This window comes from Desmodus rotundus, chromosome 7, assembly GCF_022682495.2.
Source record: "Desmodus rotundus isolate HL8 chromosome 7, HLdesRot8A.1, whole genome shotgun sequence".
Taxonomy (NCBI): Eukaryota; Metazoa; Chordata; class Mammalia; order Chiroptera; family Phyllostomidae; genus Desmodus; species Desmodus rotundus.
In genome coordinates, this window is record NC_071393.1 from 35,783,787 (window position 1) to 35,799,609 (window position 15,823).

The 15,823-nt window shown below is 47.6% G+C and overlaps 1 protein-coding gene across 9 annotated transcripts in view; it reads right to left on the bottom strand.

Annotated features, from left to right (window-relative positions):
• Positions 1-15,823, bottom strand: part of PML (PML nuclear body scaffold) — a 43,790-nt gene that overhangs the window by 18,709 nt on the left and 9,258 nt on the right. For all 9 annotated transcript variants that reach the window (XM_045192733.3, XM_053927996.2, XM_024557231.4 and 6 more), the window contains exons 3-4: positions 3,506-4,086; positions 1,357-1,427 (exon numbers count right to left, since the gene is read on the bottom strand). In XM_045192733.3, the coding sequence (XP_045048668.2) occupies positions 1,357-1,427; positions 3,506-4,086 (652 nt within the window). The remainder of the gene's footprint in view (positions 1-1,356; positions 1,428-3,505; positions 4,087-15,823) is intronic.

Sequence of the window (15,823 nt, forward strand, 5' to 3'; positions counted from 1 at the left end):
TATAATTGTATTTCCTTGTAATTACGTACAGAAATTCTAGAAGGATATGTAATAAGTTCACAGATAGGTATGTGGGCATGAGGACCGACAGATGAGGGGTGAAGGTGGGAGCGAGCATTTATCTCTATGTTTTTATTTCTGGCCACATGATTGTATTACTGATCCGAAACTTAAATGTCATTTTTTAACTTTTGAAGCTAGGTATGTGGGGATGCAATACCCCACCCAGAAGTTGGCTTCTAGTCTGGTTCCTAGCTCACCATGTGGCCTCGGGTGAAGCCGCACCCTCTCCCTGGACCTTAGCTTCATCCTCTGTAAAGGAGATTGGACTCTGCGCTCTCTCCTAGCTCTATAACTCTCAGATCCAGAATCCTGTCTCCTCCAGGAAGCCTTTCCTGGTTCCTCAGCTTTCAGCAGTCTCCCACTCCTGCGGGCTAAGCCACAGCAAAGCTAGGAAGGCTTGCCACCCTGACTACCCCCATCAGAAGACCTACTTTCCATGGATGTCTGATCATTTCTGGGCCCAGATCCTGGACAGGCAGACACATGCAAACCTGGATGAGCAGGAAGGGAGGGAGACAAGACGCCTGGTTCCAGAAAGAGCTGAAGAAGCTGACCCTGGTGGAGAGTGCCAAGCATGCGAGCTCCCACGAGGGCAAGTCAAAGGTGTGCCGTTGCATTTTTCCCAGGGCAACACTAAGGCAGAGTGGGCCAGAGATGGGAGTGACTGCCTTCAAGAATGAACGAGCTTCCTGTCCTTGGAGGTGCATGGACGAAAGCCAAACTGCACTTGGGGTCAGGGGCACTGCAGAGGGAATGCCTACATTGCGGGGGGTGGGGGGGTACGGGCACCTTCCAACCCTGAGAAACTCTGGGTCTTGGACATGTGCTGGCCCTGAAACCACACGGACAGAACCCAGGCTGCTGGCCCCATTCTCCATTCCTCTCCAAGAACCACGTGTGAGGGAAGAGGACGGAAAGATCCACATGCTGGCCCCAGGTAAGGTCTCAAATATCTGGGGTGGGGTCATTGGGGCGTCTACCAGTGACCACCTCCTTCACCTCCTGTCCATCCCTAGGTCTAACTGCTCCGGAACCCACCAAGAGCTCATGTCCCATCAAAAGCCGCTGGGGCATTTAGGAACCCAGAGCAAGCCAGCCCCTCCTTTCCTCCCTCCCACTGACAGCTCCGGTCCAGCCACTTGCTATCCATTTTCCAGGCACTCTCTCTACTCTTCTGCCTACATACACAGGGACAGCAAGACTCGGTTTCCTTTCTGACACAGGGGAAGTCCCAACCTGCCTGAGCCGCTGGACTGCACCCCACCTCCCCATCAGCCCTCAAATCCATCTCACCGGATTAACGTCAAAAGGCTCCCTGGGAGTGCTGGTAGCCTCTGGGCTGGCTCTCCTAGGGACAGCTGCATCTGGAGAGCACAGAGAAAGTCATAAGCAGGTCAGGGACACCCTGGTGAGAAGTACCCTGGCCTGGGACAGTGACAGAGGGAAAGAGGGAGTGTCCCTGTGGCTTTTCCTAGAGATCCATTCTCCATGGCCTCTCCCAGCACTGGAGCAGCTCCATGGAGGGGCTGGCAGTTGGAGGAAAAGCTCTCTGACGGCAGTGGGCATGACCCCAACCAGAAGGGAGAAAGGGGTGGCATCAGCGAGCACTTGCCTTTGGCCCCAAACAACAAGCTCACCTCCCTCCATCTCTGGGCCAACACGAAAGCAAAGTGTGAACAATGCTAAAGGGGTTACTGCTCACTGACTTCTCTGCATACAGTGAGAACTCCATGATACTCTTCTGTCCCGCAGCCTGGCTTCTATTACATCTAACCTAACTCTCTCATGCTTTAGATTAAAACATGTAACTCCTTTCTTTGCCACTGTCCAGTTCCAACACCCAAGGCAAGCTGTTCAAAAGTCTATGGGTCATTTCCTGTGTATGGGGTAACGTTCACTGCCTAGGTGGAAGAGGGACAAGTCCATGCCCACCCTCGGACTATACTTTTATGAGCCCACGTCCATCAGCTCCAAGGTCAGGAGGGAGGAGCCCTCTATCACTGGCACCTGCCTTGGGGCCTTCAGATTCTTAGCCTCCCTCCTTTTTCACACCAGCTGTCTAGGGCTCAGATGCCAGCCTAGAGGTTTCATCAAAAGGCCATTAAAGCCTCCTCACCCTGGAGGTCCTCTTGTGCACCCCCACCCCTAGAAAGTCTTTTTAAAGTCCCCCTGGCGTTTCCAGCTCCTTGGGGCTGCTACTCCTCCTGAATTTGGACTGCAGAGCCAAGCACTGTCTCTTTCTCCAGCTATGTGATAGGCCCGCTTTTCCCCTTCTGTCTGGAGTAGATAACCCGAGGTGAGGAACCGGAGGGCGGTCCCCCACTGCCCAAGTGCCCAGTACCAGGCAAGGCCCACAAAGTGGCAGTTGGTTCACATGGCAGGCCACTCTGGGGACAAACGATATTCTTCAGTGAGCCACGGTGCACTTCTGGGGAAGCACCCAGGCACCCCAGGGGGTTTTGTCAGCCCCTTTCTGTCCTAACTTCATTTTCTAGTTCACTTTTATGTTGCTAAACATAGGTGGCTGCAGAGAACTTCCTGGAGTGGTTGGTTCCTCTGGGGCTAAAATGGCATTGGTCTAGTTCACAGCTTTGTAGCTCCTTAACTTCCCCAAGGGTCGCAAGACCACAGCTAATCCACAGGGTCTTGTAAATTATTGGGTTGGACAAAAAGTATGTTTAGTTTTTTTTTCCATAAGACACATTTTTCATTTTCACCAATAACTTTATTGATTTGGATATTTTGAGCATGTTGGCTCTCTCCCGCTATTGGCTTCTAGTGGGTAGAGGCCAGGGGTGCTGCTAAGCATCTTCCAATGCATAAAACAGCCCCAGAGCAAAGAATCATTTGGTCAAAATGTCAATTAGCACCAAGAAACTTTGCAAACCACTTTTGACACGTTTGATCAATCACAGCATCTTCTCCATATACTACACAAATCTTTTTTGTGTGTGTTTCAGTTGTTTTTGCTTTTTGTGAAATAATAAAGCATAACATGCCCAAAATGTTGCATATTTTCTTCTATCTTCAATATTAAAATTGCTACACAAAAATTCCCAATTTTGATTAAGTTTTTTTTTTTTAATGCATGCTGATGTTACAACTGTTACAATACTATCTAACAAAATTGTTTCAAATGAAGTTAAAGACGGGGAAGCACTACTAGAGCCACCGTACAGAAAAAAACAAACGAACTTTTTGGCCAGCCCAAAAGTGAAACATGAGCCCTGTGGATGGCTACAGCCCCGTGTCAGGGCCTCCTTTCCCGCTTCCCCTGCGCATACTGGAACTTACGATGTGATCACACCAGAGAGACAATTTTTAAAGCCCAGTTTCCTCTCCTGTCATAAGGAAATGATATTTTCTCTCCCGCCTTCCTCAGAGAGCTGCAGCAAGGCACAACTCTGAAATGGTGAACAGACCAGCCATGCGGGTTGCTTACCTGTCCCCTGGGTGATGCAAGAGACAAGGTCCTGCAGGCGCACCTTGAATTCGTCGAAGCTGTCAGTGCGCACGGCAGCTTTCAGGCTCTGGGGCTCCTCCCTGTGCAGCGCTTCGAGTGCCTTGCGAAGGAAATCGTGCATGTCCAGCACCTCCTGGTCCGAGGCGTAGCGCTTCATCCTCTGCACCAGCACGCTGCCAGTGCGGATGCGCTGCAGTACAGCGTCCAGACGGCCTAGCTGGCCCGCAATCTTCTCGTACTCACGCTGGTATCGCGCGTTCACCGCCTCGAGCAGCTCGCTCTCCTGCGCCAGCACGTGCGCTACCAGCTGGCGCACACCTGCGCGGATCACCTCCTCCGTGTCAGTGCGCACGCGCCCCAGCTGGCTGATAGCTGAACGCAACTGCGCCAGCGCCGAGCCGAAGGCCTGGTCCTGCTTCTGCAACAACTGTGTCATGGAGCCCAGCTCTTCCTGCCTCTGCTGGATCTCCTCAGTGATGTCGCACTTGAGGTGGCCGTGGCTGTTATCCAGGAGGGCACAAGAGCAGCACAGTGGCTTGGCGCACCCTTGGCAGTAGATGCTGCAGACACATAAGGCAGGCCTGAGTTAGGGCTCTCCTGCCTTTTCCCCTCTAAGTTTTTATTAGTATCCTCTTAAAAAAGTATAAAACTTTGAATCATGGTATGTGTCCAGGTTTGTGCTTCCCCCAGCTCAGTGTTTGTGGTTATGGTGATAGCATCCAAACTACCAATAAATCATTAGAATATTAAAAAGTTACTGGAGAAACAATGGCTACGCTCCAGCCATGAAACAATGCAAAGACTTTTTAAAAAAAAATCAGTCATCTCTTCCCACCGCTTCTGAATTTCCTTTCTCCACATCTGCAGTAACCCAGTGACCATCCTCCTTCCACACCTCTCTCCATTCAAAGCACCCCACACAAATATCCAGACTAGGCAGTCGCGTAAAGGATTCTAAGGACTTGATACACTTCATCCCACTCCATCCTCGCTAGAGCTGGTTAGGGGAGAGTGGCTGTTACCCTCACTTCACAGAGGAAGAAACTGAGACCTCCAGAGGTTTAAAAATTGGCTCAAATAAATATAGCAATGGGGGGGGTTGATGCTTGTACTTTAAAAAATGACATCATGCTACACCATTACTTTGTAAGCCTCCTCTAATTTAACTTTCGTTCAGGGTATTGCCATACGCCTTTCAAGTATAGAGCTAATGTGTTTTCTTTAACAGCTCACTATGTTACATATGGACCACAACTGGTTCGGGTCTTTTCCTGTTAGTAGACAGTACAGTGATTTCCTGCTTGTGCATTTTTTTTCCTCTTTTTTCCCCTTTCTTTTTCTTTTTTGGCCAATATGGACGATGCTTTATGTAACCAAATGCATGGATGCTTTTGCTTCTACGAAATACATGACAAAAAGTAAAGTATTGCCAGATCATAGAATGCGTACCTCTCTATGGAATAGAGTTCAGCTAGCAGACAATTCCATAGCATTCACTAGATGTCAGGCACTATCATAAACATGACAAATGTTAACTCATTGAACCCTCCCCAGATCCTATGGAGCAGGAACTCTTATGCCCATTTTAAGGATGGGGAAACTGAACAAGAGGTGAAACAACTTGTCCGAGGTCACACAATTAGTCAGTGGTAAGAGTCCAGATGCAAACTGTAGTAGGCAGAATCATGGCCCGCATCCGTGTCCTAATTCCCAGCACCCGTGAATGTGTTGGCTTATTAATACGTGGCCTGAAGCGCTTTGTAGGAGTGATTACATTAAGGATCTTGAGACGGGGAGATCATCCTGCATTATTTGGATGGACCCAATGTGAGCACAGAGGCTCTACAAAGGAAAGTGGGGAGGGGAAGCGAGAGAGCTAAAGAAGGGAGAAGCAACGATGGAGCAGGAGCCAGAGTGCTACGATCCCACTGGTTCTGGAGATGGCAGGGGGTCGTGAACCAAGGAATGCAGGCAGCCTCGGGGAGCTGGAAAATGCAAGGAAATCAATTGTCTCCACAAGCCTTTAGAAGAGAAGACAGCTCTGCTGACGTCTTAATTTTTATCTCAGTGAGACCCAATTCAGGCTTCCACTCTCCAGAGCTACACAGTAATGGATTTGCATTGTTTTAAGCCCCGAAGGTTGTCGTGATCGTTACAGCAGCAATAGCAAACTATTGTAAAAGCCCAGGCCATATGACTCAGAGTCCACCTCTTAACCACTGCAACGCTGCTTCAAATGTTACTAGGAAAGACAGGGTTGGTTTCGTGCTCAGAAACATTGTTACAATTCACACTCACCAGCAATGATAATACATCAGCCCACGTAAGGCCCAAAGAAAGGCCCTCAGCGGACCACTCCAGCTTCAATTACTAAGATTAACTTGTCCTGGAACTGCAAGCAGAGAGCCTCCTAAACGCCAACCTGACTCAGAAATCAGAGCACTAGACACGGGTCCTCAGCTTTGCGGGCTCTCAACCTTCCCAAGTCACCCAGGAAGTTCAGGTCTCAGGCTTGATTCCTCTGACCGAGGAGACTTACTCCAGGCTAGCCGAGATCTCCTGGAGAGCTCGGAGAGTGGGAAAAGGGACTGGGGGTCGACACTGGGTAATAAACGTTCAGCTGCTCCAGCCTTTGGGCATCTGATCTAAGTAACAGGGACTCATCACCTAGAGGCAGAGCCAGTGCCTGAGGTAAGTGGCAGATGGAACAGAGAAAAGAGCCTGGCTGATGTGGCTCTGCCTCAGCTCTGTGCCCTCAGCAGGTCCCATAACCTCTATGGGCCTCTGTTTTCTCCTCTGTAAAACCGGGAAATTTCCCATCACGTATGGGAGTGCCATAGAGGATCACATCAGAGAGGTCTCCGGTTCTTAGCAGAGACGATGATTATTATGACTGAATGAAATATTAGCGCTCACCGTCACCATTAATGAGAAATGCTAAGCAATTATGACAAGAACTAATAACTACAACAGAGGGCAATTAGGCAATTTCCATCAAAATCACAAATGCAGCCCTGGCTGGTGTGGCTCAGGGGACTGAGCTGAGGATGGACCTCACAACCAGAAAAGTCGCCGGTTTGATTCCCAGGCAGGGCACATACATGCCTGGGTTGCGTGGACCAGGTCCCCAGTTGGGGGGTGTGAGAGAGGCAGCCGAATGATGTATCTCTCATGCATCAATGTCTCCCTTTCTCCCTCCCTTCCCCTTACTCTAACAATAAATAAAATCTTTTTTTAAAAACCACAAATGTGTTTATCCTTTGACCCAGCAATCCCCCTTCTGGGAACCTATTCTGGTGCTCTATCTCCCCATGTAGGAAATCTGTACAATCCAACACAGCCCTTGATAGCGAAGAACAGAAACAACCCGGGGTGAACACACAACACGGAACACAGGTGATGCGTCATGGAATCGTGCACCCGAAACCTGCACAGTTTTGTGAGCCAGTGTCACTCCCAATGAATTCAATAAAAAGGAAAAAAAAACCCTAAGTGTCCATCACTAGGCAAAGAGTTACATCAGTTCCGATGCACCCATGCAACGGAATACTATGAAGCTGTAAAAAATGAAGGAAGCTCTTTATATGGAGAAATCTCCATGGCAAAATGAGGATGATAATTGGAGTATTAGGAGGATTAAATAAGATAATACATATAAAAGGTTAGTGGATAGCATATGAGTGTTCAATATTTGTATTATGATGTATATTTTAAGTAAAAAAAATTGAAGTGCAGACATGTGTGTATAGGATGCTACCTTTTGTGTTAAGAGTAGAGAAAAATAAAAATATGTTTTTTAATAAAGAAATCTTTGGAGGATACATAAATAATAATTATGGGTGGGGCAGGGCAGACATGGAGGGAGATACTTCACTGTGCGTCCTTTAGGTTGCTCTCGTTGTTGAGCACTGTGGATGTATTACCTATTATTTCCTAGTAAACCGAGAGACTTTACAGGACACAGAAATAAAGGAAGGAGAACTACAGCCCGTGTCACTCCCCTGCTTGGCCCTACAGGAAAGGGGCTGAGTTTGAAGTCGACCCTCCTTCCTTAGAGAAAGCGCTCCACGCCTGGGAGGGGCACTCCTCAGGTGCCCTGGCTGGAGGCAGAAGAGGACTTTCTGAGTGGACCACAGTCTCTGTCCAGTACTATTTCTAGGCCCCCTGTGCCCTGAATGGGGCCTCCCTAGGGGAAGGGGTCACCGCTCCACCTCCGGATGGAAGTGGACAATTGGCATTAGGTCTCCTGCGAGTTGGTTGGCGTAAATCAAACACCTGGGTCGAAAAGCCTGCGGTCTTCGGATGTGACTGAGGTATAGGCCCTGCACTGGAATGACCCGGTAAGGGACTGTCCTGGGACTAGAAATGGCCTTCTCGGCCTAGGGTGCCTTCGCTCTCACTCAGGGGACACTCAGTGCACCTACTGCATTCTTAGCATTTTGGGGGCGGCCAGAGGTGAGGTGGGCAGCACCCACAGGAGCTCCTTGATAAGAACCCAGACTTAACCAGAGCATGGAATAGCTCTGGGAAGTAACATGACAGTTCTTTGCTCCTGGAACACTCAAAGGAATGAACTACAACACCACAGAATTAGTATGTTCCTCAGCAAAGTGGCTAAATTATCCGAGAATTAGGAGGAGAAAATAACTTAATTCTATCCCAGCAAAGCAAATGAAAAGAAATATGGGAAAAAAATCTCCATGCTCCCATTCACAACAGCAAGATTTAAAGTAAAACAAACAAACAAACAAACAAACAAAACCCTAGACATAATTCTAATAAGAAATATGAAGGACTTATATGAGAAAAGGACAAAAACACCCACTGATAAAGTCTAAAAAAACAGAAAAGTATACTGAGGTCCAAACTGGAGAGACTAAATATTTTAATGTTAATCTTCCTCAAGTTCATATAAAGGTTCAAAGCAATTAGTCAAAGTACAAATGAGATTCTGAAACTTAACCAACGAGTCCCAAATTTCACATGACAAAATAAACAGATTGGACAGGTAAGAAATTTCTGAAAAATCAGTATAAGGAAGGGGACGCCTTACAGAGCTCCCATTATTAAGAGTGTGGTCCTAACCAGTCTAAGACTCAAGAGAAAAATCACCAGAACATACCCCACAGTCCTGAAACAGGCACTGGCACCTACAAGAATGTATATTTCATACAATAAAGAGCGCATCCCAAATTGGACATTAAAGGGTTTTCAACAATTGGGATCATATAAAATGGCGGGGGGGGGGCGCCCAGGAATCAAGTTAGTTAGAGCTTTGCCTCGTACACACTCCACGACACCCTCCTGCTGGCTCACAGAGTTAAAGAGGAAAATAGCCCCATAGAGGTACCGTAGTTGACTCTCCACTCTCGTAATGGTAAAGACCTTAGAATCACAAAAGAAATGAAGAAGTCACCCAATCAACAGATGCGATTACCTAAAAATTGAAAACTGTCCAGTTTTTGGGAAGACGTTCGTGACTTCCTACGGTAAGAAAAGGAAATGACGGGACCCAGGGGCTGTATTTTGTTTCACACGACTACAGAGACGGCAGGAAGGAAAGGAAAATGTCTATATGGGTAAGAGTTACCTTCTCTTTTTCCCTCCCCCTTTTATCCTATTTAGATTTTCCAAAAGTTTCCGCACAAAATTTCAAGCCAAGGAATTTGCATTTTAAGTAGAAGCCCGTGGGGAGCCCTCGAAGAACATCCCATCTAGCAATTCCTACCAAGTTCTTTGTCCTCTTCCGTGAGATGTACTGTTTCACTTACCCCCTGTATGACTGTTCAGTGAATTTACGAGGTTGCTAATAGTTTACGTGAAGCCCCAACATGTTTCCTGGGTTCTCAATCTTCCCATCCCAAAGCTGCCTCTGTCTACAATGTCATGCCAGAGGCCACCTGTCAGCGGAAAAGGTATGAGTTCTGGCGGAGGACAGACTTGGGCCTGACTAAGCTCTCTGATTCCTGGCTCTGATCCCTTGAGTAAATTACTTTCTGTCTTTGAGTCTTAATCTGCCCATCTATGAAACGGGGATACGGATGCCTCTCTCGCGGACTGCCACAAGGATGAGATGGGCTGGTGTGTGTGCAGTGATAGGCATGCTGCCAGGTACGCAGGAGACATTCTGGAGCCATCTCAGAAGAGGGGCATTAACTACCCGCAAACACACGGGCAGCCCGGCTGTGGCTGGGTGGACGTCTCAAGCTCAGACAGTACAGAAACATCACCACTAAGTGTGGTCTCTGAGCTGCCCCTTCCCAGTACGGATAAGCCACGCCCCACTCCCCAGCCTAGCCACACCTCCTGCTGAGATTAGAGCAGCTTGTCACTTCTGCTGTCCGAGAAAACAGGGTACCTCGGACACGCAGAAATCCTGTGAAAATAGGACCCGTGGAGGACAGCTAACCCCAGAATGGGACTTCAGGGCAGGGCCCGGCTTGCCTGAAGGGCAGCTGAAAAACTCTCCACTCCACTTCTCCACCACCCCCACCAGAATGGACTGGGGGCTTTCACGTTGGTGGAGTAGCAAGAGGAGGAGCAGCCTCCTTTGGAAACTCAAATAGTTAACTAGAAGGCATTTAAAGGGACCCATCAGTCATTTACACAGTAGTATGAATGCATGGACTCAGACTGGCCTCCTGCTGTCCCCTGGGTGACGCAGTGGAGGCAACAAGACTTCTGAAGCCAGCAGAGGATAATCGTAGTCTGAGATACTTACAGAGAGTGAAAGCGTTATTCCTACCGCCCTCCCCTCTTCCAAATATTCCTTGGTTGAGAAGAAGGTGGCTGATGTGACACAACCTGAAACACCTTCCTCTCCTGGCTTTGAGGTTTCTGTCTCTTTCTCCCTTCCTCTCTCTCTAAAAATAAATAAAATTAAAAAAAAAATTCCTGAGTCATTTAATTTTCTAACAGATTTCTGCTTTGGCGTATTTTACAGTTTGGACTTATCCTGCCGAAGCTGTTAGAGGTGGTGGGGTACTTCGAGATTGACATGACTACACAGAAGAGCTGCCTATTTATACCATGTTACTTAACTCACGTAGTGTTAAACTATTGTCACCCTGATTATCAAATATCATTTTTCTTATTTACGGCTTTAATCAATCTATTGTTGTAGCTATTTCCATGTCTTTCCATTCCATTTCCTGAAATTAGATCAGATTTAAATAGCTTGATAATCACTGTACTCATCTATGTGATAAACATCGTCTTATTGTCTTGTAACATTTACTGGCTTGTAAATTCACGTTGCGTTAGTGTTGGCTAATATTCCATACTATACAATTGTAGTAATGCAATTCTATTATTGCATTATTATAAAATCAATGAGTTTCCCTGAGCGACCTAACTGCTCCAAAAATTGAATCTCTGTTATGAACGTATAATTTACATGATACTTTAAAAATGTCTGGTACTTGATTCTCTTCCAACTGTGCTTCTTAGGGGCATCATTGCAGCCATCTTAGCATATGACAATAATCACCTTGCAGAAATAGCATCTCGGTGTCGCTGGGAAGGGTTGACTGGGGAGACCAGAGGCAGGAGAGCCTGTTAGGGGACGGCGCCAAAGGAGATGAGCCACGACCAGGGCAGAAACAAAGAGAGTAGCCATGGCAACTAATTTAGGAACCAGGGTTCTGCTTTAATCATCTTTACATCTCAGCCCCATGCCTGCACACAGTTGGTACTCTGTAATTTTAGGGTTGGGTTTGTTTTTTTTTTTTAGTAAATGAAGGTAGAACCCACAAGGCAGTGATGAATTATTGTTGAAGCAGGAGAGGACTGGGAAGAATCTAGAATTCCCCTTGGTCTCTGGCTCGAGTGGTCTTGGAGTTTTAGGTGGCGCCATTCACTGCCGTGAAGAGGGCCGTAGCGCCAGGACATCTATACAGCAGGGGCCCTGCTACCTACTGAGTGAGCGATGTGGCCCAACAGGACGTTACGTACCGTGGATATGCCAGCCCTTTGTCCTGGGGGCAGGGACCCACAGAGAAGATTGGGGAAGGAAGAGAAGCACAACTTTTCTGGTGCTCATTCTTAGGTGTGAGGCCAGACCAGGCTTCCTCCGCTCACCTTTCCTTGCTGCTACTTTAAGCTGGTATCATAACTAATATCTCTAGTATCTTCCTCTCTGCACCCTATGTGGGACCTGGCCTGCAACCCAGCAACCCAGGCATGTGCCCCGACTGGGAATCGAACCCTTTGGTTTTCAGGCTGGCATTCAATCCACTGAGCCACACCAGCCAGGGTTCAAGTTAATAATATAATAAATGTTAATAGAAGTCCTTTTATAAAAATGTGCATACAATGATTTTATGTAGCTTTGAATGGATACTGTGGTTCGTATCTTTGTTATTCATTCAACAGTCATTAGGTAAGTTCCTCCAAACTGTAGTAATACCGTTAAGATTAGTCATTGTAAAAAACCCTAAAAATAAATTAAAAATTGCAATACTAATGGTAATAGAGCAAGAAGAGGAAAACTAGGAGGGAGAAGAGTAATGTAAGAAAGTGTCACTGAAATGAATAATGTGGTTAAATTAATAAACTTATTAATAAAGAGTGAAAAGTATCTTCAGTCATCGAGACAGAAAAAATATTAATAAATAAATTGTGCCTCAGACCTTCCCTCATGAGCATTTGCTGTCGGAAGACGATGCAGCCAAGCCCACAAAACTCTAAAAGAAAGAGTGTGACCCAGGAGTACCAGTCCCCTCAGCCAAGACCTCATTCAAGAATCCCAGTAGCCAAAGTGCATCCTCAACCCAGGAAGATTCTAGGAATTCAGGACACAGTCGTCCTTCTTGGGGAAAAAAACCCCAAACTGCTGACTGAGGACATCCATCCAACCAAGAGCTGAGTCAAACTAAAACATCCACAACATGTGATGGCAAAGGAAAAGGACCAGGGCTGTCTCCTGGAGCCGTTGTGACGTGGACAGGAGGGGACCGTGCTGACCTCCACAGCAGAGGCTCGGTCACCTCTGTCTAAAATGCAAGCGTTTCACTAAAAGCAAACTATTTAACGACCGCTACCCCCTAATGTCTTAGCAATTGTTTCACTTAATCTTAGCAAGACCTTTTAGGAAAATATTTTAGGATGAAGAAATAGTTCTCTGAAGCTTAGCAGATCCAATTGTACTCCAGTTCCTTTTCCTTCCACTAAAGTTAAGGACAATCAAATTTGAACGTTGGTTAAGTAGCATGCTTCCTTGTGACCATCTAGTTCTAAGAGAAACAAGCGACTTACTGAATCCTTTTTTGCAACTCTACCCAGGGGTTACTTGAGAAGTGCCTGGACGCAGAGGCCAGCACAGCAGGAAAGGAGCACAGGCAGCAGTCAGGAAACCCTGCGTCCTGTGTGGCCCTGACTCAGGCTAGCTCCCCTGCTTGGGTTAGCTCTCATTAACGTTCTGGCCTCTTGCCCCATTTACACAAGGGAAATAGTTCTCTCTTCCTCAATAATCTGACAGGAGGCTGTGGGACTTAAGGATCATCTTAAGGGAGGAACATCTCAGAAGGTAGGAAAGTGATCTATTGGGCTAATGAGAGGCTGAATCCAGACAGATATGTCATGCTCTGACCATAATGGGAAAGGGAAGCTTCCTACTGGAAAGGGGCTGCCGGGCACCAAGGGGTCAGGGAGCTTCCCTTGAGGCTGGCGTCAGGCCTGTTCCTGCCGCACTGCATTCCACATACCTGGAATCTTTGCTTTGCTTTGCTTTCGCTTGCAGTGGTTGCTGCTCATTTCGCCAAGACACACGAAGGACACATTCCTCTCTCTTTTTATACCTTGCAGAATTGGACTTTCCCTTTAGGGAGCCCCGCACTCCCTATTTGCAGCCCGCGGGGAAAAGATTCTCACTCTCTGACACTGGATTTGAGGGTGAGGGTGTGTAACCTTCGGAGCTGCTGCGATCGCTCGGCAGCCAAGAGGGAGGAGCTCTTCTGTGCGTGGAACTGACCTGGAGGAAAGCCAGGTCATAAGAAATACAAAGACCTTTGGTCCTGGTGACACGATTTCAACATCTAATCAGGTTAGGCCAGAGGCTAGCTCCACATCTATTCACTTACTTAAGCCGTTCACTCAATTTTTGCATAAGCCACTAAAAATTTGTCACCAATTTATACATGTGTTTTTAGCTGAAACTCATACACACAAATCTCCAAGGTCAAAGTACAGCTCCAATGTCAACTCTTTTATTTATACCCTAGTACCTTTCAGGGGACCCTCCCCATGAAACACAACTTTCCCCTCCTCAAAACTGCCCCAGCATTTTATCTGCCCGTGTCTTCTGATATGTGTGGGCCCCCGCCACAGAGCACAGGGCTGTGCGAACCCGCAACTCACTGCAGACGGAAACCCTCCACAGATTTGGACTTCAAGGACAGGGACTCTTGTTCTTACTCTTGCAGCAACAGTAATCACAGTGCCGAGTGCGGAGTAACTGCTCGATACACGGTTATTCAATGGCTGGCGGGACAGGTGGATGAATGTGGTTCCAGGTAGTTTAATCTTATGCCTTAGGAATCAATGCCAAAGGCCTGTTAATTTCCAGAATTATTGTTAAAAATTCTTCTAAAATGTCTAAGGGCTCCATCCCTGAATAGCAAAGCCTACTGAAGAAAGCAGAGATCCGGCTTCAGGAGAATTGAGACAGGGACATTAACAGTAACCCTGACGTTAGCTTGGGTTACTTTAAATTCCTCACTTCTTTCTCCAAAGCATGAAAAGGCACTGGCCAGGGCGGGTGGGTAGGGAACCCCTTTTACTCACATATTATTCAACCAAATCTACCTTCAAGCTCCCTCATCCCTCACCCCACGAAAGGAAAAGCAGTTGCTCCCGGCTCTGAAACCAAGTGTCCTGGGTGAATTCACAGAAAGACCTGAAAATGCGTCATGTGACTGTGCCCTAAGTCCCACAGCGGCCAGGGTGAGGAGGCCAACCAGATCCCCGGATGCAGACTTTCAGAGGGGCAAGGGAGCCCCTCAGAGTCGGCACCCTTAGCACTTGGCTTCCTTCCCCAGGCCCCGGCCCTAAGAGGGCCCATCAGGTCTGCCTTTCCCATTTCCTCTTCAGCCAGTGGCCCTCCCCTTCCTTGCCACGAGCTCTACCACTGCATGATGTCCGCCTCTGCCCTGGAAGCCTCCCCTGGCCTGCCTGGCGTGCCCATCCCTGACCAGCTGCCAAATATTCCTACCTCTGGTCTTGGGAACTCTTTTCTCGGTTTATGGCCTTATCACACCTTTCAAACTTTATTAATCAGTCTTTTGTTTTCTCCATTCAACTACAATTCAAGCTCTTTCTGTCTATAAACTTTGATGGTCCTGGTTCAACTGCCCCAGCCCATCTGGTCAAGCTTTGGGATATGATACCCAGGCGTGGGCCTCAGCTCCACCTGCCTCCTAGACCCATATTACTTTTGGGAAGTGTCTCTATCACACATGGTGGGAAAGCTGGAAGTCACCTTGACCTGTAGGTCAGACAGGCCTTGACCTTCCTTCCACCCCTTCATCTCTGCACTCTTGCAGGCCTCATCCCCCCACCCCCACACCATGGCCTCAGTTTCCCAATGGGACTCCCTTCTTCCTGGTCCAGATTCTTTTTTTTTTTTTTTGATATTTTATTATTTTTTAGAGAGAGAGGAGAAAGGAGGGAGAAAGAAAGGGAGAGAAACATAGATTGGTTGCTTCTCGCACACCCCCAACTGAGGATCTGGCCCACAACCCAGGCATGTGCCCTGACTGGGAATTGAACCTGTAACCTTTCAGTTCATAGGCCTATGCTCAACCCACTGAACCATACCAGCCTGGGCTGGTCCAAATTCTTTGCTTCAGTTTCCATTGGGCACATACCCAACAGCATGGTAGGAAATCTCCTCCAATTCTTGATGGAATGAAGTAAAATACAAATAACATAAGCATGCAGCCAAAGAAGCAAATACTGCTCACCCTGTTCCCACACTCACCCACTAAATCACAGTAGCACAGTGCAGAAAGGACCTAATCTTTCCACTCTCTGCCTTCATACCCACCAGTGGGTTTCCCACAGAGTCCCCATCCGGTCCCACACATACAGTGTTCTATAGGACGTTCACTGGCAAAACAGGAGTACGTTGCATCGGAAAGGAACAAGCTGCGAACATTCTATGTCCTGGAAACTGTTGGATAGGGTTCTGACTCCTCCAAGCTCATCTTGTCTGACCCCAGCCCACTCTCACAGCTCCTGCCTTCGTGTACACCTTGCCCTGCAGTTCCTGAAATGCAGCAGACTCGCTATTGCCTCTGT